The sequence below is a fragment of the Erpetoichthys calabaricus genome, chromosome 5, assembly GCF_900747795.2.
Source record: "Erpetoichthys calabaricus chromosome 5, fErpCal1.3, whole genome shotgun sequence".
NCBI lineage: Eukaryota > Metazoa > Chordata > Cladistia > Polypteriformes > Polypteridae > Erpetoichthys > Erpetoichthys calabaricus.
In genome coordinates, this window is record NC_041398.2 from 113,527,949 (window position 1) to 113,551,285 (window position 23,337).

A 23,337-nucleotide genomic window follows, 5' to 3' on the forward strand; every position below is an offset into this window, starting at 1 on the left:
GTTTATTCATACACTTCAAACAAACATAAGTCTCTTTCAGGAGTGAATTGAGTTCTGTGTGTAGTCAGAGGGGACAATTCCGTCTCTCAATGAAAAGAATAGAAAATCTTCCACTTCATAGGGGCGCGCCTCAGAACGGGACCCCCAACAGGAGCAGAGAATGTCTGGGGGAGAAGAGAGACAAGGCAGTGAGACAAAAAAAGAGCTGCTGTACAGGCCTTTAAACGTTCAAAGTGCCGCACAAGATGCAGATCAGCCAGCAGCTGATCGAGCAAAGAGGAGGTAAAAAAAAACTATTTTTTTCCCCATGGTATCACCATTTAAGAGGGGGTTTCGGGGGAGCGACCGCGCCTCCTTGGGGTGCGTTCAGTCCCCCTCTTCACAACGCGAGTGGCAGAGATACGAAGGGGTTGGCGCAAAGCACAAGCCCAGGAAGGGGGTGGTGTTATAGGGTGGATTGGGCGAGAGAAGCGTATATATACAGTATATCTATATATACTGTATAGAAATATCCACCTTAATAAAAGACCAAGTGCCTATGCTTCTGTGTATTTGTGTATCCATCTCGCACATCACAAAAATGAACACTGCTTTTACAAATCCAATACCAAATGGCATATAACTGAGACATATGCATTGCGTTTGTAACTTCCAACAGATGGTGCATCACAGACATTTTTAGTAACAAAATGGATTGCTACAACTGAGTATATGCATTACAAAATACATTCCAATAGATGGTGCACTGCAAACATTAACACTGCAGTCTACATGGATTATTTAGATTTTTTGAATTTATTTGAACTTTTTTAGTGAGGGTTTACTTTATAGTGGGTTAGAATGGGGAATCGTTACAAATTCCAAGTTCAGATATAGTTTCGGAGTCTCTTATCAGAGCTACATATACATACAGTATATGTCAATATAAATTCTATTTTTAATTGAAAAATGATTACTACCTCATTTTTTCCAATGCATATTGTGCACATACTCATCACTCACCTTTTTTGAACTGCTGATTGATTGGGACAAACACTATTACCTCCAACAAAATGTCTCATTACAGTTTCTAGAAACTGAAAGAATATGTGTGCCAGTCTTAGGAATGCACAGATGCATGTAAACAATCTGTTTACTCTTTGTTCTCTTTGACTAAATTGATTATCATTAATTGCAACTTTCATTGCATTTAATTTCTTCTTCCTGCCTTTGTTAGGTCTTCACAGTGACCTGTAAGTGTTATAATTTGTTCTATGCAACTAAATATTTGTTGTCCGTACAGCAGTCTTCAAATACATTTCTTAGTAAACCTTTAAACTCAGTCACTCATCAACGGAATCAGATCCTTTTAATTAATGCTTACAGTTGTAGCTCATACTTAAGAGTCCTTTTATCTTCATGATTTAAATTTCTTTCACATGTTCAACACAAGCCACACACACAAAAAAAAAAAAAAAACATTGACAGATAAAAACTGTGCAGATTTGTCATGGGGATCACATTTCTCTTGACTATGCTTTCTGATTAATACAAATGAAGCACTTATAATCTGTACAATTTAAATCATTCAATTGCTTACTGAAAAAGTTGTATTTTATCTTTTTATTAATAAGAACAACAATTAAGGAGACAGCATGAGTTATAATTTGTCCAGATCAAATCCTTCTAGTGTGCATTATATTGAAATGTGCAAAATAAAAACTGTCCAATCAAGTCCAGTCAAGTGGCTTTATTGTCATGCAATCCATACTCAGTAGTTCAGCATACAGTGGCATGAAATAATGTTTTCCAGGACCTTGATGCAGCATATAAGCACAGGACGACTGCAAGACAAGTAGTGAACTATACTATGCTATAAATAGATAAATAAATAATAGGTAAGTGAATAGATAGTAATAATTTGAAATAGACATAAACAAACAAACAAACAAACAAATAAATGAATGAATAAATGAATGAATGAATGAATGAATAAGAAGTAACAAGTGTAACAAGAAAGCAGAGATGCCACTGCCCCTTCTTGGCTATGGAGGTGGTGTTAATTGTCCAATAAAGGTGAGCTGCCAACTACACACCAAGAGATTTGGTGCATTTGACCAGTTCCATCACAGACCCCATGATGTACAGTGGGGTGTGGACAGCATAGGCCTTCAACATGCATCTCTTTCATCCTATCTACATTAAGAGAGATTATTACACTTGCACCAGTCTGTCAGTCATCACATTGCAATTCTGTAAGCTGATTCATCCCCATTGCTGATGAGACCCAACACCATTGTGTTCCACAAACTTATGATGATGTTAAGATTTGTATGGAGCCATACAGTCGTGAGTCAGCAGAATGAACAGAAATATACACACCAGTGCTCAGCGTGATATTACTTGAGATTGTGTTTCCAATGCTGACACTCTGGGGTGTTTCTGTCAGGATGTCCAGGATCCAGTTGAATAGGGAAATGTTGTAGCCTAGTAATTTCCCTAAGAGATTCTGAGGGATGATGGTGTTGAAAGAAGAACTGAAGTCAATGATCAGAATTATAGCAGAAGTGTGTTTTTTGTCCAGATGAAGAGTAGATGATATGACTTCTTCAGTGTAATAGTTCAGGTGAAAGACAAACTGGAGAGGGTCATGTGATGCATAAATTCGGCTTACAAGTGGCCCAAGACGAGCCTCTTGAAGCCCTTCAAGATGAAAAGTGTGAGTGCTATAGGGCAGGGGTAGGCAACGTCGGTCCTGGTGAGCCGCAGTGGCTACAGGTTTTCACTCCAACCCAATTGCTTAATTAGAAACCAATCATTGCCAATCTCAGACCTTATTTAATTTTATGGCTTGTTAGTCTGTGCAATGTAAGGCTCTTATATCGTAGATTTTTTTCCTTTCCAAGGATATCATCCAAATGATATGAAGCCTAAAACAGATCATTTTCAGTCTGTCACATTTTTCTATTAAGTGTTTTATTAAATCAAACAGTGCATGATGAACACACACAGATGTAATTGGAAAAAAGCTAGCTGGAGAACTGCTGGCTGCTTTGTCTTTTACATCTTATTGCTAATAAGGAGCAATTAAAACACTGAATGCAGCAGTTTAAGATTGAAATAAGCAATTAAGGTTGGAGAACCTAACAAGCGAGACCACTAAAATGAAGCATCAAAATGTCACTTAAGCAATATGTGCTTCATCAGCAATAATTGAGTTCTCGTTAAGGAACTGGGTTGGAACAAAAACCTGCACATACTGCGGCTCACCAGGACCGACGTTGCCTACCCCTGCTATAGGGCGATAATCATTGAGTCAGGAGACAGAGAAATTCTTCGCCATGGGTATAATGGTGGTGGCTTTGAAGCACTTGCCTCAGGGAAATGTTGAAGATGCCTATAAAGATATCTGTCAGCTGGTTTACACATTAGCTGAGCAATTGGCCAGCTATGTTGTCTGGTCCAACAGCTATGAGTGGGATTACACACAAAAAAGTTCTTCACACGTTAGCAGTGGACAGTAGACTTCCTCACAAGTGTGTTGTTCAGGGCATCAAACCGTGCATAGAAGTTATAACTGACAATTCAAAATGCTATAAGAGATTCCTAGAGAGACCTTGGGGGGAATCGTTTTTGTGAAAATGCATATTATACAAAGTCTCTACCTATTAACGACACTGGGGAGGAATTAACAGTTGCCCATCAAGTTAGATGGGTATCTCATTGTGAGCTTTATGATAAAGTTAGCATGATCAGATATTTCTATGGTAGCAAATTTACATCCATTAATCAAAGACAAACATTTTGTTTTAGAAATAAAGATATAGTCAATTCTTAAACAGCTATTAAATGCTGAAGAGAAAAATTAACATGTATATGTAAAACAATTTATGATTGTAATAATTTGTGAATTACTGTGGGGAATTTAGACAATAATGTTAAACTACACATAAGCTGGGTATAAAATAAAATTAACATATTCAGCCAATACAAACGTAGGATCATATATCTTTAATCATATTTACTTAGTGCATACACGTTGTCTTGGCTGTCATCATCCTATACATCTCCTACTTAAGAGTTTCACCTCCCTAACATTTAGTTTTAACTAGGAAGCCACTCTTTGAAAACATTAAATCCTCAAATCCAGGTGTGCAAAGCTTATCATGTCATACCCAAGAATACTTCAGACTGTAATCACAGCAAAAGATGCTCAATGAAGTATACTTTTGTCAATGGAATATTTCAGTTTTATTATTTTAACACATTTGCAAACATTTCTAAAATCCTGTTTTTGCTTTGTCATTCTGGAGTATTGAGTATTGATTGACATGAGGAAGAAAATGAATTTAAATGGTTTTAGCACAAGGATGCAACAGAACAAAATGTGAAAAAATTGAAGGGGACCTGATTGAGTCCACTGTATACATTGTATACATGTAGATGTATATACACCTTTTGAGTCAGCAGATCAAAAAATGCTTATTTAAATATTATGTAAATATAAACAAAAATAAAAATGAAGACTTCAATTGAATTCAGATTTGATATCTTTCGCTCATTAGCATTTGCCATTTTTATTATGCACTTGGAGTGACACTCAAAAAAGCAAAAGAAGCAGTTAGTGACAAAAAGACTGAGATGGCTTTAGAAGAGTGAAGAAAAAATAGAGTAAAGTAGTAGAGTTTTGCCCCTGACAAATAAGGCATTTATTAATTCATTCCTGAACTTCTTTATTCCGATACAGGGTTGTGGGAAGCTATGGCCTAGCTCAGCAAAATTGCGATGTAATTTATAACAAGGACCAGCCATGGATAAGATGTCAGTCGATTTACACATACATACCAATTTAGAAACCATGCTTCTGATGCTGTTTGGCAACAGTACTTACCACTTTGTCACTTTGTTTAAAGAAAAGACAATACTCTGAATGGGAAAAAAAATACCCAATTTAGTAAGAATTGTTTCAATAAAGACATATACTTGGAAATTATCCAGAATGTAACACTGTCTGGAAAAACAGCCTTTCATTTAATGTATTTAATGTGATACAAGTTAGGATAATTAACGTGTAATTTCTAGGGTCCCTCTAGCATGATTTATTGTATAAATAAGCTTATCCGATTACTATGATTAACCTTTTCTATCTGTAAATGAAACACTTCTGATCCTTGGTTTTGCATTCAATAGAAGATCCAGGTTTTACGTGCACATTTTTAAACAGATATTGCTTGATGTTCACTATAGTACCAACATTTACTACATGAAATAATGAAATCCTCAGTATGTGATTTTGTTTACACAATTGCTAGTTTTGAGATTTGGTACCTGATTGTTCACCGACAATTCTAACAAAGTCCATGACAGTGAATTATTTTTTACCTAACATTTTACCACAGCTGTATTCACTTTGTGCCAAAAATAATGTAAACATCATTTCAAGGCAATGATTAATACATGATTCACCGGTTCAGAATTCCAGGTCCTCTTGCATTCATGAAGTAGTCATGTCCAAGGGGGAAATCTCAAATTCTTTCATTATTGCTTATTGTCACTCCAAATTTTTCAAAATTAGCTTTGCATCAGAATAAGCCCTACCAACCCAGGCCTCGTAAGATCTGTCATGTTCTGCTAATTTTACTTTAAACAACTCTTTACCCACAGTACAACAGTTTTCTAAACTGATGACCAGTTCTTGCAGCAAATCTACCTCCCAGCCTTAACTCTGTGCCTCTCCCTGCTATTCCATATACAGTGCATCCGGAAAGTATTTACAGTGCATCACTTTTTCCACATTTTGTTATGTTACAGCCTTATTTCAAAATGGATTAAATTCATTTTTTTTCCTCAGAATTCTACACACAACACCCCATAATGACAATGTGAAAAAAGTTTACTTGAGGTTGTTGCAAATTTATTAAAAATAAACAAACTGAGAAATCACATGTACATAAGTATTCACAGCCTTTGCTCAATACTTTGTTGATGCACCTTTGGCAGCAATTACAGCCTCAAGTCTTTTTGAATATGATGCCACAAGCTTGGCACACCTATCCTTGGCCAGTTTCGCCCATTCCTCTTTGCAGCACCTCTCCAGCTCCATCAGGTTGGATGAGAAGCGTCGGTGCACAGCTATTTTAAGATCTCTCCAGAGATGTTCAATCAAATTCAAGTCTGGGCTCTGGCTGGGCCACTCAAGGACATTCACAGAGTTGTGCTGAAGCCACTCCTTTGATATCTTGGCTGTGTGCTTAGGGTCGTTGTCCTGCTGAAAGATGAACCGTTGCCCCAGTCTGAGGTCAAGAGCGCTCTGGAGCAGGTTTTCATCCAGGATGTCTCTGTACATTGCTGCAGTCATCTTTCCCTTTATCCTGACTAGTCTCCCAGTCCCTGCTGCTGAAAAACATCCCCACAGCATGATGCTGCCACCACCATGCTTCACTGTAGGGATGGTGTCTGGTTTCCCTCAAACGTGACACCTGGCATACACACCAAAGAGTTCAATCTTTGTCTCATCAGACCTGAGAAATTTCTTTCTCATGGTCTGAGAGTCCTTCAGGTGCCTTTTGGCAAACCCCAGGCGGGCTGCCATGTGCCTTTTACTAAGGAGTGGCTTCTGTCTGGCCACTCTACCATACAGGCCTGATTGGTGGATTACTGCAGAGATGGTTGTCCTTCTGGAAGGTTCTCCTCTCTCCACAGAGGACCTTTGGAGCTCTGACAGAGTGACCATTGGGTTCTTGGTCACCTCCCTGACTAAGGCCCTTCTCCCCAGATCGCTCAGTTTAGATGGCCGGCCAGCTCTAGGAAGAGTCCTGGTGGTTTCGAACTTCTTCCACTTACGGATGATGGAGGCCACTGTGCTCATTGGGACCTTCAAAACAGCAGACATTTTTCTGTAACCTTCCCCAGATTTGTGCCTTGAGACAATCCTGTCTTGGAGGTCTACAGACAATTCCTTTGACTTCATGTTTGGTTTGTGCTCTGACATGAACTGTCAACTGTGGGACCTTATATAGACAGGTGTGTGCCTTTCCAAATCATGCCCAATCAACTGAATTTACCACAGGTAGACTCCAATGAAGCTGCAGAAACATCTCAAGGATGATCAGGGGAAACAGGATGCACCTGAGCTCAATTTTGAGCTTCATGGCAAAGGCTGTGAATACTTATGTACATGTGCTTTCTCAATTTTTTTATTTTAATAAATTTGCAAAAACCTCAAGTAAACTTTTTTCACGTTGTCATTATGGGGTGTTGTGTGTAGAATTCTGAGGAAAAAAAAATGAATTTAATCCATTTTGGAATAAAGCTGTAACATAACAAAATGTGGAAAAAGTGATGCGCTGTGAATACTTTCTGGATGCACTGTATATACATTATAGATCAACTGCATGTAACATTATCTACATATCTATCACATCAAATGTATATCTTTTGTGAGGATGGTGACAAATAAGTTTCTTGGTTCACCAAATATTGACTTTTTTCATCTATTGCCAAAGGAGATTGTTTTAACTGAAACAAGGGAAGAAAACATATAATGTATAATCTGCCCTGTATTATGAAAATCTGACTAGTTACAGTATATAGTATAATGGGGCAAAACACCATCACCCTTAATGATTTGTTAAATTATCCAGTTGGTTCTACTCAAATATTCTACCTATGCTGATTCTACCTATGATCAGTAACTATTTTGAGAATTCTTAAGATGTACTGCTATCTTCAAGGTGAGTTTTTTGTTTTAATTTATTTTATTCTCTATAATAACTTCTGTCTCAATAAACTGGTTACAATTAACTGAGCTCTGTAGATACTGATATTTTCTTAATTCTTTATTCATAAAAATGCCTGAAGCATTAATATTTAGTGTTTTAGCAGAGCTTATAACTGCTGGCGGGGCTTAACACTAAACCACATAGGGTCAGAACTACAGTCATAGAAGTAGGCAAAGAAAACAACCTAGCACATTTGATTTGTAATACAATTTCAAAAGCGCAGAGGTGAATTAAATATAATGCATTAACAGTTGCTTTATTATTTCCAAATCTCTTCATAATTTGCTTTAATAATTTTAATAATTAATAATTTTTATTACATAAATACAAAAGAAAAAAATCTTGTAGGTCTGTTTTTTACATTGCTGGCAAAATCGCCAGCTGCGTTTTAGTATTTTCAATTTAATTTTAATTGATGAGTTCATGTATGAAGAGCACAAGAAATTTTACAATCAAGACGTGATCTTTCAGTCCATCAGTTAGGAGATCCCTGTATGAGAAAAAAATACCTTCAAGAACTTACAAATACTGTATAATCAAACTATTAATTTTGACGTTCAATGTCGGAAAAGACAAGTCGTTAAAAACAATGACTCTGAAGAATTTCTTTAGTACCAAAAAGTACTTTGTGAGAAACAGTTTACTGTTACCAATATACAGCATTTACAGGTTGGCAATTCAGTAATAGAAGAGAGCACCTGGTACCGTCAAAAATTCAAACACAATGCACTAATATACATCTTTTTATATGGAGGGCAATGGAAACCGTTTTAAGAAAACAATGCATATAATTTGCACATATAGCTATCAGAGAAGCGTTCCAATTAAACGCAGACGCATGACCAAATTACTGGTTATTTTTCCATCTTCTCACGCCCAGGACAGGATCCACCCCAGCAACCGTCCGTCCCTGAGCACATTCACTTGTATCCAATTCACTCCCCAGTCACCCCGGCAAAATGTCAATCAAACCTCAAGTTCAGTGACGTTTCATGATCAGGGCTGGTACAGGAATCATTATTAGACCACGCCCTCCTCTACGGATCATTGCAAAGTCCAAACTTTATTTTCTTTAAAAAAAGTTATTCGCCGTGATCCGTAGAGAAAAGGCGTGATCTACTGATTTCTGTGCAAAACCTGACCGTGGAACGTCACTGATTTTGGGGTTTGACTAACATTTATGCCAGGATGGACCAAACAACAACCCCTGTAAAGTCATCCAGTAACGTCGTACATAATTTTTGAAGAGGTAGATTTGGCCTAGATTAAACCCCACCTAATCACGAAGAGAACATACAAAGCTGAAATATAATTAGGCGCTGTGTACGATGAAATTCATACCACTACTTACATACTGCTACCACATATATTAGCAGTTTGTCTTAAGACTGAAGACGAAAGAGTTAAATAAATAGAAAAGTGGGCGGTACAGAGAGTGAGAGGTTTGCCGACATCTCGCGTGATGTCAGTGACGTGGCCAGATTTTTTTTTCAGTGTATCAAAACAGAGTAAGCAAGGCGGAGAAGCTGTGTGCGAGAAGCAACATTGGTTCGTAGGATGTTGGTTTGGCTGCTTGCATAGAAGACATATTTTATAAGAACAGCGCTGTTCTGGTGGGTGAATTGTCAAGTTAACTTTTTTCGCTGTTATTTATTTTGTCAGCGACAGTAGCATAAAAGTTCAACCTTAACTGTAACACTCTGCTTCAGTGACGATGATACTAACTGATTTCTAAAAAAGAAAGCTGACCGATTGCAATCTGTCTGTTCATTTACCGGATTGTGATCTTGATGCGTTATTCTTTTGGAGGAGTTATGGGCAATGTAATAAAATTCCGACATTATCCAGATTTGCATCCTACTGAGCCGTTTGAACGCTACTCCTTTTCCTTAGAGAGGAGACTTAAGGCATAGTCATCACTGTCTGCTATAAAATGCGGATATGCATTTTGAATGCCTCCAAGTTTTGAGGCAGTGATCATGTTTACTGTACCTCCTCCAACTTAAACACTTGCACATGGGCGGTGAAGAGAGGGAGGGGCAAGTCGGCTTGTGAAAATAATGCAGTTCTTTTAACGCCGTTTGCTCTGTGATCGAGCCTAAGTTATAAAAGAACAGAAAAGGTTACAGAAATATTTGGCGAAGTTATCTTTAGTGTTAACAGGCGTCTACATTGGTTCTGAATTGAGCGAGAAGATGCAGAGAACAATTGTGTAATACTTTCAGAGTTCGTTTAAGCTAAAACATTTCAAAAGAAGCCAATTGCATGTAAGGCTACTGTACTACCATATTCATCTTTGTAGTCTGTTCCTATATCCACAGGCCTGTGTATAAAGAATCGATTCTTCGTATATTATTTTTTTTTACTTTGATCTAAAATTAATACTCAACTGATCTTTTTTACATACACAGATACTCAAACCCACTTAATCAAATCCAGGATGGGGCACAGCCAGTTCCAGTGTTCTCCAATTCTTTTGCCACCCTATCACACTTCACTGCGGTACACTAAAAGCAAGGCAAGCAAAAATCGTACAGATATGGCTGACAGATCAAACTCGCTATCAGGTTTTGATGTTGTGAGAGACAGGAAAATATGTATACAAAGATTAAAAAAATGAAGCAAATGCTATGAATTAATAAAAGTAAAATACTTCAATGAACTGTGGGAACTGTGATTAAAGTATTTTCTTCTTTAAATATGGCACCAGTAACACTGTCACTTGTGCTGAGTGTGTACTGCTTCATTGATAAGCAAGGAAATCTTGCAGTTTCCTATCTTTAGTCAGCCTTTCAGATTTATTAAACTAACAGAAGAGCATTGGAATGGCTTCACAAGGAGGACTTCCATTTTAATTCAGGTGCCAACTAATTTTATTATTTACCATTTATCTAATTTGTTTCTCTTACAGTATGTATTTATATTTTTTTCTCTGTTGTCTTAAATTGACTCTCACAAGTCAGCACTCCAGTGTATAACTTATTTTGATGCTATAACTAATTTTATTTATTTTCTTATTTTTTTTATTAATTTTATTTCAAGAAAATAATATTCCATGCTGAATTTATACAACAAAAGACTTCAAAATCAAACTAGAAATTAAAAAAAAAAAACACACCAGAAAGTTAGAACAAAGACTAAACCTAACAAAACAGAATCCCCTCCCGAGAGAAAGAGAAGAACCTAGAGCATGGGCCAAAATAGTTACAAAAAAAGAAACGCAAAAAGCATGACAAGTCTATGTGCTAGAGACAATTACAATCAGTTTGTCCTTCTCCACTTTAAGCCTGTCTGGAAATACTCTGATACTGTACCTAATTGTAAACTATTCAGCACACACAAAATTAAAACTGTACGACTTCGGTAAAACTCAGTAACATTTCTTATGTCTTAAGCTGAGGGAATACTAATAAATAATTGTAATCAATTGTAGCAGTAAACCAGAAAAAAAAGAAAGTGTCCGTTAAACTTTTGCTAACTGAGGCAACTACCAGTACAAGTTTTTACACATGTGGTAATCAGGGTAAATATAAAACACATTATAATCATATTTGTAAACAGACTTACAGGCTGGATCATTTGCTTATAATCTTTTCCATTTAAAGACATGCAGTTTTAAATTTTGTGCCTTCCCATAAAATGTAGAGCTATAGCTATTTAATGATATTTCTGCTTGTTATATGTTTCTGTGGTTGATGCAAGGGTTATTTTTAATGTAAGGTGATAGCTAAATACAGTATTCTAATCCAAATTAGGGATGAGTGGTTCTGAGTCTTTAAGCGACCAAAGTTCTTTACTGATACACACCTACAGTGTAGCCATGACACACCAACAGTGTAGCCATGAGCAATACCTGTAAGACTGCTCTTTCCTTTTCGCCCCCAAAAGATCCCTATTACAATGTGCTGTAACTTTTAATGCATTCTGTTACCAATGGTTTGACATTGGGAAAGTTCAATGCAGTACATTTTGTAGGTAGTAACTGGTGACATTTTACCTTCATATAGTAAACATCTATCCTGCAACTCCCCTATGACCCTAATTGCACATGGTGCAGTCTGGCTTATTCAACTAAAACTGAGTAAGGTTATGGTATATTAACACATTTTCAAAATGTTCTTTAGTAAAGTCAAATAAACGATATTATTCGGAGAACAGTATATGCAGCAGTGAAATGCATATGTTTGTAGCAATTACCTCAGTTACCTAATTTTAATGGAATTCAAGCTTTCACAGTAATACAGCTAACCTCGATTTCAGGATGCAGTGTAGGTTAAGTAAAATTGTGTTTTAGGAGTTTGGTCTAACTCACTTTTCTGGAGCAGTAAAAACATACTATGTAGACTCCAAATGTGTCTAGTTAGTTTTCTGTTATGTGCCAAAAGCAATATATTAGATTATACTGTATTTGTCCCCAAGAGGAAATTTAAATTTTACAGAAGTTCAAAAATACATATAATAAAAATAAAAGAACAACCCACCCAAACACACACGTTCTTGCTGTGGTAATAGAGACATACTGCTGCCAGTGTTGCCAGATATGTGGCTTTCACGCCAAATTGTGCTGTTTTTGAAAGCATTATGTAGGAGAACATTTTGATTTGGCTGTGTGTGGGTTCTTGTGCTGTTTTTAAAAGGTTATGTGGGGCCACCCAAATGGCAAAATTCCAAGGACGATAGCGGCAAAACTCCAAGAGGAATCTAGCCTGGATGTCTACAGCCCCAAAACTCCCTGCGGTTGTCAACAGTGTCATTCATTAGGCTTATCCACAGCACCATTAGGCAGGTTTTCAGCTGTCATTGGACTGGAAATTTTTCCAGGATTTCTGCTTCACTCCCCTCACTTCTGCTCCTAATTTTAAATGCAGTACAATTGTTACTGCTACTGTTTTTATTATTAGTTATTTTTTATATATTTACTACTGTTTATTTCCATTTATTACTATTAATGTGTATTTATTAATTTATAGTCTGTTATTTTTTATTTATTTACTATTTATTTCAATTTGCCACTATTCATTTACTGTTTATTTATTAATTTAAAGTCTATTGTTATATTTTATTTGTTTATTTTAATGTTACTCTCTATTCATTTACTGTTTATTTATTAACATCTTGCAGTTGTCCTGTGTTTATGTGTATGTTACAGTAAGATCTTGGGATCATTATTTTGTGCCATAATAATTATGACAATAAAGCTGCTAGACTTGGAAAAAAAAATAACAGGGTTGTAAGTGGCAGTAAAATGAGGTCAAACATGCTCTGATTACACCACAGGCTTAAATATATAAAGTCATTAATATTTGTATAGAGCAGGTCCAGCTTGTAGTATCAGTGAGTGGAGCACATAAGTGTGTTTTCTTGTATGAAGTCGCCAGCATTCTGAGAATCATGTCTTTTGCAGAGTCAGTGACTTACTTCCCTGGGCAATGACATGGATGAATTCAGTCAAAATTTGAATGTCTGTATCACTCATTTAGTTTTAATTGTACAATTCTCACTTTATATTTATTATTATTCATTACAGTCCTCTTGCTTATACAAAAATAAATATAAAATAAGGAGTTTTTGTATGGGTGGCGCAGTGGCTAGCGCTGCTGCCTTGCAGTTAGGAGACCCGGGTTCAATTCCTGGGTCCTCCCTGTGTGGAGTTTGCATGTCCTCCCCGTGTCTGCGTGGGTTTCCTCCCACAGTCCAAAGACACGCAGGTTAGGTCCATTGGCGCTAAATTGTCCCTAGTGTGTGCTTGGTGTGTGTGTGTGCGTGCGTGCGTGCGCGCATGCGCGCCCTGTCCGGGGTTTGTTTCCTGCCTTGTGCCCTGTGTTGGCTGGGATTGGCTCCAGCAGACCCCAGTGACCCTGTAGTTAGGATATAACAGGTTGGATAATGGATGGATGGATGCAGTTTTTGTATATTTTCTGTAATAGATTGAAATCACCCTATTCAAAATCCAATTGTAAAAATAATAATAAGCAACATATTTGCTATGTGGATAGTACACTAACCAAACATAAACACCCCACCCCAGCTACTGGGTTCAGGTGCTTCAACTGCAGCCGTTGTTATCAGATGCATAAAATGAAACACATAGCCATGCAGTCTCCATTGACAAACATTGGCAGAAGAATGGGTCATACTGAAGAGGTCATTGACTTTAAATGTGGCACTGTCCTTTGACACCACCTTCGCTACAAGTCAGTATTTGAACTTTCTGCTTTGCTAGATCTGCCCCAGTTAATTTTACTACTGCTGTGAAGTGGAAGTGTCTGGGAGTAACAACAGGTTACCCATGAAGTGGTAGACCACACATTCTCAGAGAGAGGGGCTATAACCTGTGTTGCATCAATTATAACCGAGTTCAAAATTTCCTCTGGAGGTAACATCAGCATAAGAACTGTGCGCCAGGAGCTTCATGAAATGGTGTTCCTTGTTGTGCAACTGCACACAAACCTAAGATCACTTCTCACAATCTCGATCATTGCCTATAGTGATGTAAAGCACTTTGAGCTACATTATTTGTATGAAAATGTGCTATATAAATAAATGTTGTTGTTGTAAGGCATGATGCTGCTAGACTGTGGAGCAGTGGGAACATTTTCTCGGGAATAATAAACCACAATTCACTATCTGGCAATCTGATGAATGAATATGGATAAGGTAGGACATTGCTGCCTTCTGGACTGCATAGTGCTTGAGTAAAGTTTGGTGGAGGAGAGATCATGGTCTGGGGCTATTTTTCAGGGTTGGGTTTAGGCCTGTTGGTTTCAGTGTAGGGTACTGTTGATGCAACAGCATATAAAGACTTTTTCGATAATTTTGCGCTTCAAACTTTGTGCAGTAGTTTGGAGGAAGGTCATTTATGTTCCAGCATGACTGTGCCCCTTTGCACAAAGTGGTTTGAAAATATTGGTTTGGAGGAACTCGAATGACCTGCACAGAGCCCTAAGCTCAACCCTGTTAAACAGCTTTGGGATGAATTGGAATGTCAATTGTGAGCCAAGTCTTCTCGTCCTCACAAATGCTTGTTTGGCTTCATATTCATCTCCATGCTTTTGAAATGAGAAGTCAAATAAGCTAATATGCATGTGATGGTACCATTTAATGTATCACTGTTTGAAATGTGCTGCTGCTAGCAAGGTTATTATAGTTAACGAAAACTAAAATCAAAACTGAAACTATAATTAAAAAAGCATTTTCGTAAACTGAAATAAAATAATTAACAAAACCGAAATGAAAAACTAAAACTAAACAAAACTATTAAAGTAGGTGAAAAGACTTAACTGAAATAAAATAATAATTTACTAAAAATATTTTAGTTTTCACTTTTGAATGAATATTCTTGCTGTTAGTCTTTAACCTTTATAACTTTTAAGTCTAAAACTGAAAGTCATCCACCACAAGCTGACCGAACATATTCATCCCGTGAACAGCGGCTGGTGACGGAGGGCGGCTGTTCACACAGCATTTGCGGTGATAGTGCGAACTGAAAACACGTGTAAAGCCTGTGGAATAGAAAGAGCCTTTCTTTGCACTTGTTGTATATCAAGATGTAATTTAAACGCCTGAAATCGGAATGTGCTGGTCAACAAAACCTTTACCTGAATTGGCAATGTCTCAACTGAACTACAGGTAGGTAGGCGAAGAGAGTCTGCCAAGTGATGAAAAGCTAAACATACTAATTTGTTTTTGTATTTATTCTATATTTATTAATTTATCTTTAAAGCTCATAGTCATAGCTCAAAATGTTTGATATTGTGAATATAATCCAGTAGCAGAATTATGTTTTAAAATATTTGTCCCTCCAAAGAAAGATAGTTGAAATATCATATTCTTTTTGTTCTTAACATCAGCCATATCACATATTGCATACCAGGGATTTTCCTGCCTTGCATCCAGACCTGCTGGGGTAGGCTTCAAGTTTCCTGTGATCCTGATCTGGATAAACAGGTTTAGGTAATGTATATACAGTATTGTTCTTAATCTCAGATGCTGTCTCTGTCATTTTGGGCCTGTTAATACACCTATTACCTACTCTTGCTCAGCTCATTAAAGGTTTACCATTCTTAAGCTATTCAAGTCTCAGTGCCTCTAACCGTCACACTACCTGCTTGTTTTTCTTTGTTTCCCTCAGTACAGCTAGGTGGGTTCTGCACACTGATTCAGGTCTAAGACCACTGTTCTTCCTAAGCCAAATTTGAGACTTTTGAATGAAATATTGAAGGCCTTCATTATAAGCACATTGTGTTGAGCAGGATATGTTGTGTGCTGTAGACATTTTGAGTAAAAAAACCCTCAATCCTTATAATTCACCTAAATTTCATTACAGATTGGCCATTTCTAGGCAATAAAAGGAAAAGATGAAAAGTGTCAACAGTCAGTGCAGATTTGTAAAAATTATATAATTGTGTAAAATTGCACATATTCAGTATCTGGTTTTGATTATGCTTGTTTTTATCAGACAAAAACAAAACCAGATGGCAAACCATGTGGTGTAGTAAGCTTCCACTAACATTAAACTCATATCCAGATCCGTTTAGTGTACAGTTTTGATCATGAAACAAAAGTAAACTCTGTAAGAGCTCCATGCCATAATTACTGAAACTAATAGATATAAAAATAAAATAGAAATGTGTTTGTGAAATAAAAACTAAATCAAAATTAAAAATACACGATGAAGGAAAACTAAAACTAAACAGAATTTCCATGTAAGGTCAGAAAAAAATATTGAAATAAAAATTAATTTAACAAGACAAAACTATAATAACCTTGGCTGCTAGATAGTTAAGGCCAATTCAGAACAACAGAATTCAGCTGTATTCCACCTGGCAGCTTCATGTGCTTGTTGCACAAGAAACACAGGTGAGTGACATCATTCTTTACATTTTTAATTTTAATGAATGGGTGGATCTCCAAACGGGATTAGTCATATGTGGGTGTCAGTGCTGTACACACCTGAGGCTAAAACTTGCACTGGTTCATATGGTCTCTCTTTAGTATATTATATACTGGGCCACTGTCAGGGTTACTGTGTTATATCAGTGTCACATTGAAATGATTGGTGATCCGTGTCTGAGTGTTTCCATGTATCCTCTGAACAAACTATGAACAGGCCTTACTTTCAAACATTGTGTTTGGCTTTGTTCATGCCAGGAGAACTTCATGGTGTGGATAAATTTGGCCTTAGTGCCTTTGGAAAGGCATATTGTTTCTTGTATGCCTGCTCTCCATCGTGCCATTTTTTGCTGCAGTACGTTGACTTCAGGGAGATTTTTCATTGAGTTTGATTTATTCCTATATGACCCATCTTATAAATAAGTTGAACTAGTTTATGAAAAATAAACCCCGGCATAGATTAATCCTTTTCTTTTGTTTTTCTAAATCTTATAATCTGTGCTGTGATGGTAGTAAATCGTTTATACTCCCTCATGGTTGTATGGTCCCTGTTCAGTGTATACATATAACTTTCAGGCTTATTTTCGTTACAGAGATGGATTCATTTTTTCTGTATATTTTTTGAATACTTGAATTAAAGGATTATCCTATTTCAGAATTTATTTTCTCTTGTGTGTATGCTACCAATTTAAAGAATAATATACCTTATGTGAAATAGCACAGGATTACATTTTTCTGTCCAAATTAAAAGTATATTTTAAATTCAAGTTTAAAATGAATTTATTGTCACATGTATGGAGTATGGTTAAAAGAGAATAACTGCTTTTTATGACAGCTTTTATTGAAAATGTCACATTTATATTATTTATTTTTTGGGATGTTAGATTTATGAGGTAGCGGTAGTAACCACTGTACTATCATTTGACCCTGTGTGGCGCTTGCACAGTATGGGATTTCTTCATTGAATTAAATTTGCCTTCCCTGTCTCAAATTGATGGAAGCTGACTTGATTAGTGACTTTAAAGTGGCCCCAAGGTGAGTGGAATTGTGGGTGCTTAAGTGAATTCTCTTTCATTTTTTTTTTTTTGGTTCCTTGATAATTGCATTAGTATGTGTAAATCAAGACACATTCTAATGGATGCTGAACTGAAAACTTTAGGACTGTTTCAGAGATTCTTTGATCAGATCCTCTCCCCTACATTTAGGTCAACTGTCTGTTTGTAATTTTTGGTGTTTATGTTATTACACCTTTTGTATGCATGATTCAGTATTAAAATCGGGTACTCGCGTAAACTAGGACTGACTCCCCAACTCCAACTTACAAGAGTGTCGAAAAGCTGATTTATGCAGAATTTAGAAGCGACAAAGTGATGTAATCAACAAGTAAGTGGAAAAGCATGATGCTTCATCAGAAAGTACCTCCTCGCAATTATGAGTTGAAGTGTTCACAGGATATTTTCCCTTGATTAAGTAACATGGATTATCTATTAATCTTTGCAAGCTGAATGGTTTTCATCATATTTTACTTGTGTTTGAAAATGTAATCATTTATTACGAACATAGCAAGTTCACAATCTAAAAGTACCTCATGGCTGTGTACTGTACATGTATGTAAACACAATAAATTTGAATTCTTCTCGGTACTCAAATGTGGCACTTGGTGCCACAGCCCACCTGCCAAGTTGTTTTGCCTGCCTAAGGAAAAGTCATCCCAGATGGAGGATCGCAGGAATCGTGGGAAAGAGGGGTCCTTTCATCGGATTGGCTGACCCAGCACTGTTTCAGCCGTGGAATGGCCAAATGGGGGAGGCAGCTTGAACGATGAGGTCTCCAGGACTCTACACAAATCCAAATCTTATTATGGGATATATCATCTACTGTTAAATTCTGCTCTGTACTTCTAAAATTTATATTTTTTATTTCTTACTATATTGAGGAATTGTTCTGTGTATTGCATTGTATTGTATTGACCCCCTTCTTTTGACACCCACTGCACGCCCAGCCTACCTGGAAAGGGGTCTCTCTTTGAACTGCTTTTCCCAAGGTTTCTTCCATTTTTTCCCTACAAGGTTTTTTTTGGGAGTTTTTCCTTGTCTTCTTAGAGAGTCAAGGCTGGGGGGCTGTCAAGAGGCAGGGCCTGTTAAAGCCCATTGCGGCACTTCCTGTGTGATTTTGGGCTATACAAAAATAAACTGTGTATTGTATACGTATTTGCATATATTTAAACATATCTTAAATCTGAAACATTCTGATATCAGTGGGTTGACTGGCCTACTGTAAACACAAAGGATTATCTAACAAAGATCAAGTATGTGTCATATACTGTATCTCAGTATCCCATGTCTTACTAAGATGAATATGGAGATACTTGAAATTCATTTCCACAACAAAAAAGGTATGATGGATTGAGTCAAGAGTTTCTCTTGTTAGGTGTCACAGATTGACATTTTTGCCTATAGTGATGTGCTTTGGATTGTCATTTCAGTTAAATAAAAAGTGGATAATGTTCAAATTATCATGTAATTAAATAACAGTACTTTTTATTGGAGTACTTGCAGTATTTATTGAAAAACAAAACAATCTCAATATCATCATAATCCAAGTATCAAGATAGTGTATCATACTCTCGTATATGATCCCTAGCAATTTCTATCTCCTGTCTAGGGCTCTTTTCTGTCTAGCAGCTGGGATAGACTGCAGCCTCTTGGCAATGTTGAATTAGAATTTGTCGTTTTGAGAATACTATATTACTATTCTACACCAAAAACGGATGTAAGCCTCTTTCACTGATAGCAGTACAATCAAAGTTGTAACTTGTAATTATCATTATTTTTTCAATTATGTTGTTAACCTAGGTAGATATTGTCCAGTGTACATTTTACAAACAAGTAAGTCCAGAGTATCTTTGCATAGCATAAATAAATAATTAATGGACAATATATTTTTAGATCTTTAATTGCTTTTCTTTCACCTGTCAGTACAGTAAATTTTGTTTGATTGGAAACAAAACACTATGAACAAATATTTACCTGTACTCTGATCATTTGTCTTTTGAAACTTTTGACTATTGCAATGACCTCCTTCACACTCTCGTTTTGAGTTTCTTCTGCTTATTTTGATGGCTTTACTCTGCTTAATTGAATCATCCTCACCCAGGTATTCCCTTCCAGCCAAGCCAGATAATTTCACACAATATGAATTTTTGTATTATATGTTCCAAAAGGGTAGTTGCAAGTTGAACTGCAGTGTGTAAGAGGCATAACATCAAGGCTGGAGACTGATTACAGGTGTTATACACATAATTCATAAAAATTGCAAAAGTTAATCAAATTAAAACATCATTAGTATGATGTGGTTTAACAAAATGTAGACTGTGTATACCATTTTGTTTTGTAATGTATGTATTTTCACATGCATTTCATTGTTTTGCCTTTCATGTACTATTCAACAACATAGAGGTACATCATGGCAGAAGGAGGGTTTGACCCTTGTGAATGCATCTGTTCTCATGATAATGCTATGAGAAGATTAATTAATTTGGTAAGTAACTCATCAATAAAAAAATCTTGTATTATTATGAAGGATTGGATACAATTTGCTTCCTACTGTTTGATTTAGTTTGGTTTGATGAGTTGTATATGAATGTATGCATAGTTGTGAGAAAAAGATATATAAAAAAGTACCAGTTCACTGACATGTGAGCTACAGTTTAACAGATGCCATTGATTCAATTATTTCATGAAAATGTATTTGCTCTAGGATTTTTTGTCTGCTAATCCTGTTCAGATAACAAACTTGTTGATATAGTGATTCAGACTATGCAGTTACGTACTACACATACACTTCTGCAACAGGATATAAATGACATTATCACAAAAGCAAAATAATATTACCTGACTTCTCGGTACCTTAGATATTTCAGCTTGTCTACTTCATCTCTTTCTGTCATCTAATCAGTTTATTCTGTCTTGTCAACCCGCATATGATTTTCCTGTACATTTTTTTCATCCCATTCATTGTCTAATGTTTAAACTCAGTGGCCCATAATGTGAGTGTTAGATTTATGCCCTGTTTGTACAGGGACACACCTCACCATAAAACCGATTAGGCCACCATTTTACATTGCTTCTTGGTAGGCACTCATTACAGACATGAATGCCAAAATTCAATAATAGGCAAATAGTTTTCGTTCTCTCTCTTTTTGTTTCTTTTTTAGTTTGGTCATTGGGGATTGTGGTAGTGAGTCCGTCATTAACAACAAATGGAATAGATAGGTCATGGAAAAGTTGTTTAGGTTTATTTCACACTGGTTTATTTATGTACTTCATGCTTCTAATATTAGTTTAAAATGAAAGTGGAATGTAAACATGGCCACATTATATATTGTGGAGAAAAGAATGTCAGACATGTATTTACTGGCTTGCTTTGCCTAAGTTACTTATTATTATACAGTTGACACATTTTCGGAAATGGAAACACAAGAAAAGTGATGCTTAAGGTACTGAATTACATCATTTTAAAAAGAAGTCTTTGTGTTTTTTTTATTTTTTTGGGTTGAAGCCGATCATGTTTATGTTTGTAGAAGTTATCATCAGCAGTTTTACTGTTAGTTTTCTATCCTGCTAAAACAGGATGCATTGAGAAGAAGTGTGGGTTGGGAAAGAAGTTTCTTTGTAACTTCAGCTTATTTCCATTATGCACTGTATTTGCATTCCAGAAAACTTTCACCACTTAAGCATGTGGGGAAAAAAAAAAAGGATTGACAGTCTTTATAATGTTTTTTTTTTTTTTTTAGGCGACAGCCTGACAGACTGAGGATTTAATTATTTCTCATTTGCAAATTGAAATTATTCTAGATGTTCGTATTTGTTTTATCCTACACAGTTTTGAATCAAATTTATCTTCATTTAGTATGAATCATACATTTTTACTTCCAAATATGGATTGGATTTGGATGCATGGCCACATTATATATAGCCCTTCTACAACTATATACAACTTGAGTTAAATATGTGCGCAAAGCAAGAAAGTCTGGTTCACTTTGAACTGTTGAAAATGCAAAAGCAGTAATGCTCCTGTTTACACTTTTCTAAATATAATCACGGACTCCCTAATGTCTGTCTTTTTTTGATTCATGTGATTAAGTTAGAGTGAAAGGACTTCAGAACATATACATGGTACTTAGTTTTAATGCACTTTTTGTGTAAACTTTGATATTTTGCACACCTTTTTTGTATATGATTTTTTTTTCTTTTTTTTGGCCTTAAAAAACATTAGAAAGCAGCAGTGGTTTATCGGGGACTTCATTGTATGTATTTATTTGTTTTGAAAAAACAGGCACATTATCAGATAAGATGCTAATAAGATAATTAAGAGGCTTATCTAAAGAATGTCACATTTTATTCCTTTGCATTCTTTAGATGCATTTTTTAACAGTTTATAATAAAAATGTTTTTTTTTATTCTCTCATCTCAGGTAAGCATAATTATTCTGATATTAATGTGAACCTAGTGAGAGTTTCTTGCCATTTACCTGTGGTTGAGTTTCGCCCAGCAATGTGAAAAATATGGCAAAAGAAGGCAACTGAAAATGCAAAGTAGGAAAGTATATATTCCCGGCTGGGAATCTGACATCTTCACTATATACAGTTTTTATAGTTGCCCCCATAGGTGAAATTTAGTTAAAAATCTTTCAAGCATTCACAACTTACTGTCTACTGTCCGTTGTGGATAACAGACATGAGTCACAGATCTGTAGTCTCAGAACAAAGTTAACTAAATACTTACAGCAGAGAACTACATTTATAATACATTTTGCATTGTTAAATCTTGGGAGGTGTATTGAGCAATTCCCACACAAACAGTCAAGGTCAACATAACAAATAATGAAAACAGTATCACAGAGCTTTTTACACTAAATTATTCACCAAACATTTTACTAATTCAACATGCGCCTAATTCATTAGAGGTTATCTTTTATTGTTATGATACCCAGGGTTATGTTTAATAATATTTGATCGCTGGCATTTTGATGCCAAGATGGTTGGAAGTCTAGAAGTAATTTTCAAGGCATGGTGTTAAAGTGGATTATTTATAGACTTTCAGGAAAATAGTGGGCAAATATTGTAGATTTAATCTCCATTCTACTACCTAACTAGGCAAATGAGAAAACCTCATGCTTTTTTACTTACTCTGTTGTGTTCTTACACCATTGTTTGTTACATCTCCTCCTACTGATGCTTGAAGGTAAGTAAAAAGCAGACAGATTTCTTATTTCTATCATTTTATGTGTTTCAGCTAAGACAGTCCCAGTCCTACTGTACAGATACAGAATGTCTTCAGGAGAGTAAGTTAAACTTATTAGTGTATTATCGATTAATCTATTATTTTTTTGTTTTGCCTTGCTCAGAAATTCAGTGTTGAATTTTGTCACACTTTTTTGGTGAAGCACATTTGTGATTTTTTTTGTTTTGGGAATGTTTCAGGCAGCGGTTCTAAACAATGGAGACTTGAGAAAGTATTCAGAAAATTGTGAAATCATGCTTCTAAAATGTGTTTTAAGTAGTTTTAAGATGATCAATTAGAAAAAAAATTCATATTGAAATGTCAATAAGCAGCATCACTGGTTGATTGAATCATAGTCATGTCATGTCATTTTCAAACCCACTTAGTCCTGAACAGGGTTG

At 36.1% G+C, this 23,337-nt stretch overlaps 1 protein-coding gene across 2 annotated transcripts in view; it reads left to right on the plus strand.

Moving 5' to 3' along the window:
- The first annotated feature begins 9,231 nt into the window (after nt 1-9,231).
- smim14 (small integral membrane protein 14) overlaps nt 9,232-23,337 on the plus strand; it is a 44,109-nt gene continuing 30,003 nt past the window's right edge. Inside the window, exons 1-4 of one of the 2 annotated variants that reach the window (XM_051928072.1) lie at nt 9,241-9,373; nt 15,611-15,713; nt 20,109-20,192; nt 22,949-22,997. In XM_051928072.1, coding sequence (XP_051784032.1) covers nt 20,118-20,192; nt 22,949-22,997 — 124 coding nt within the window. In that variant the 5' untranslated portion in view covers nt 9,241-9,373; nt 15,611-15,713; nt 20,109-20,117. Of the gene's footprint in view, nt 9,374-15,610; nt 15,714-20,108; nt 20,193-22,948; nt 22,998-23,337 lie in introns of both variants that reach the window. The other variant, XM_051928071.1, reaches the window with a different exon arrangement.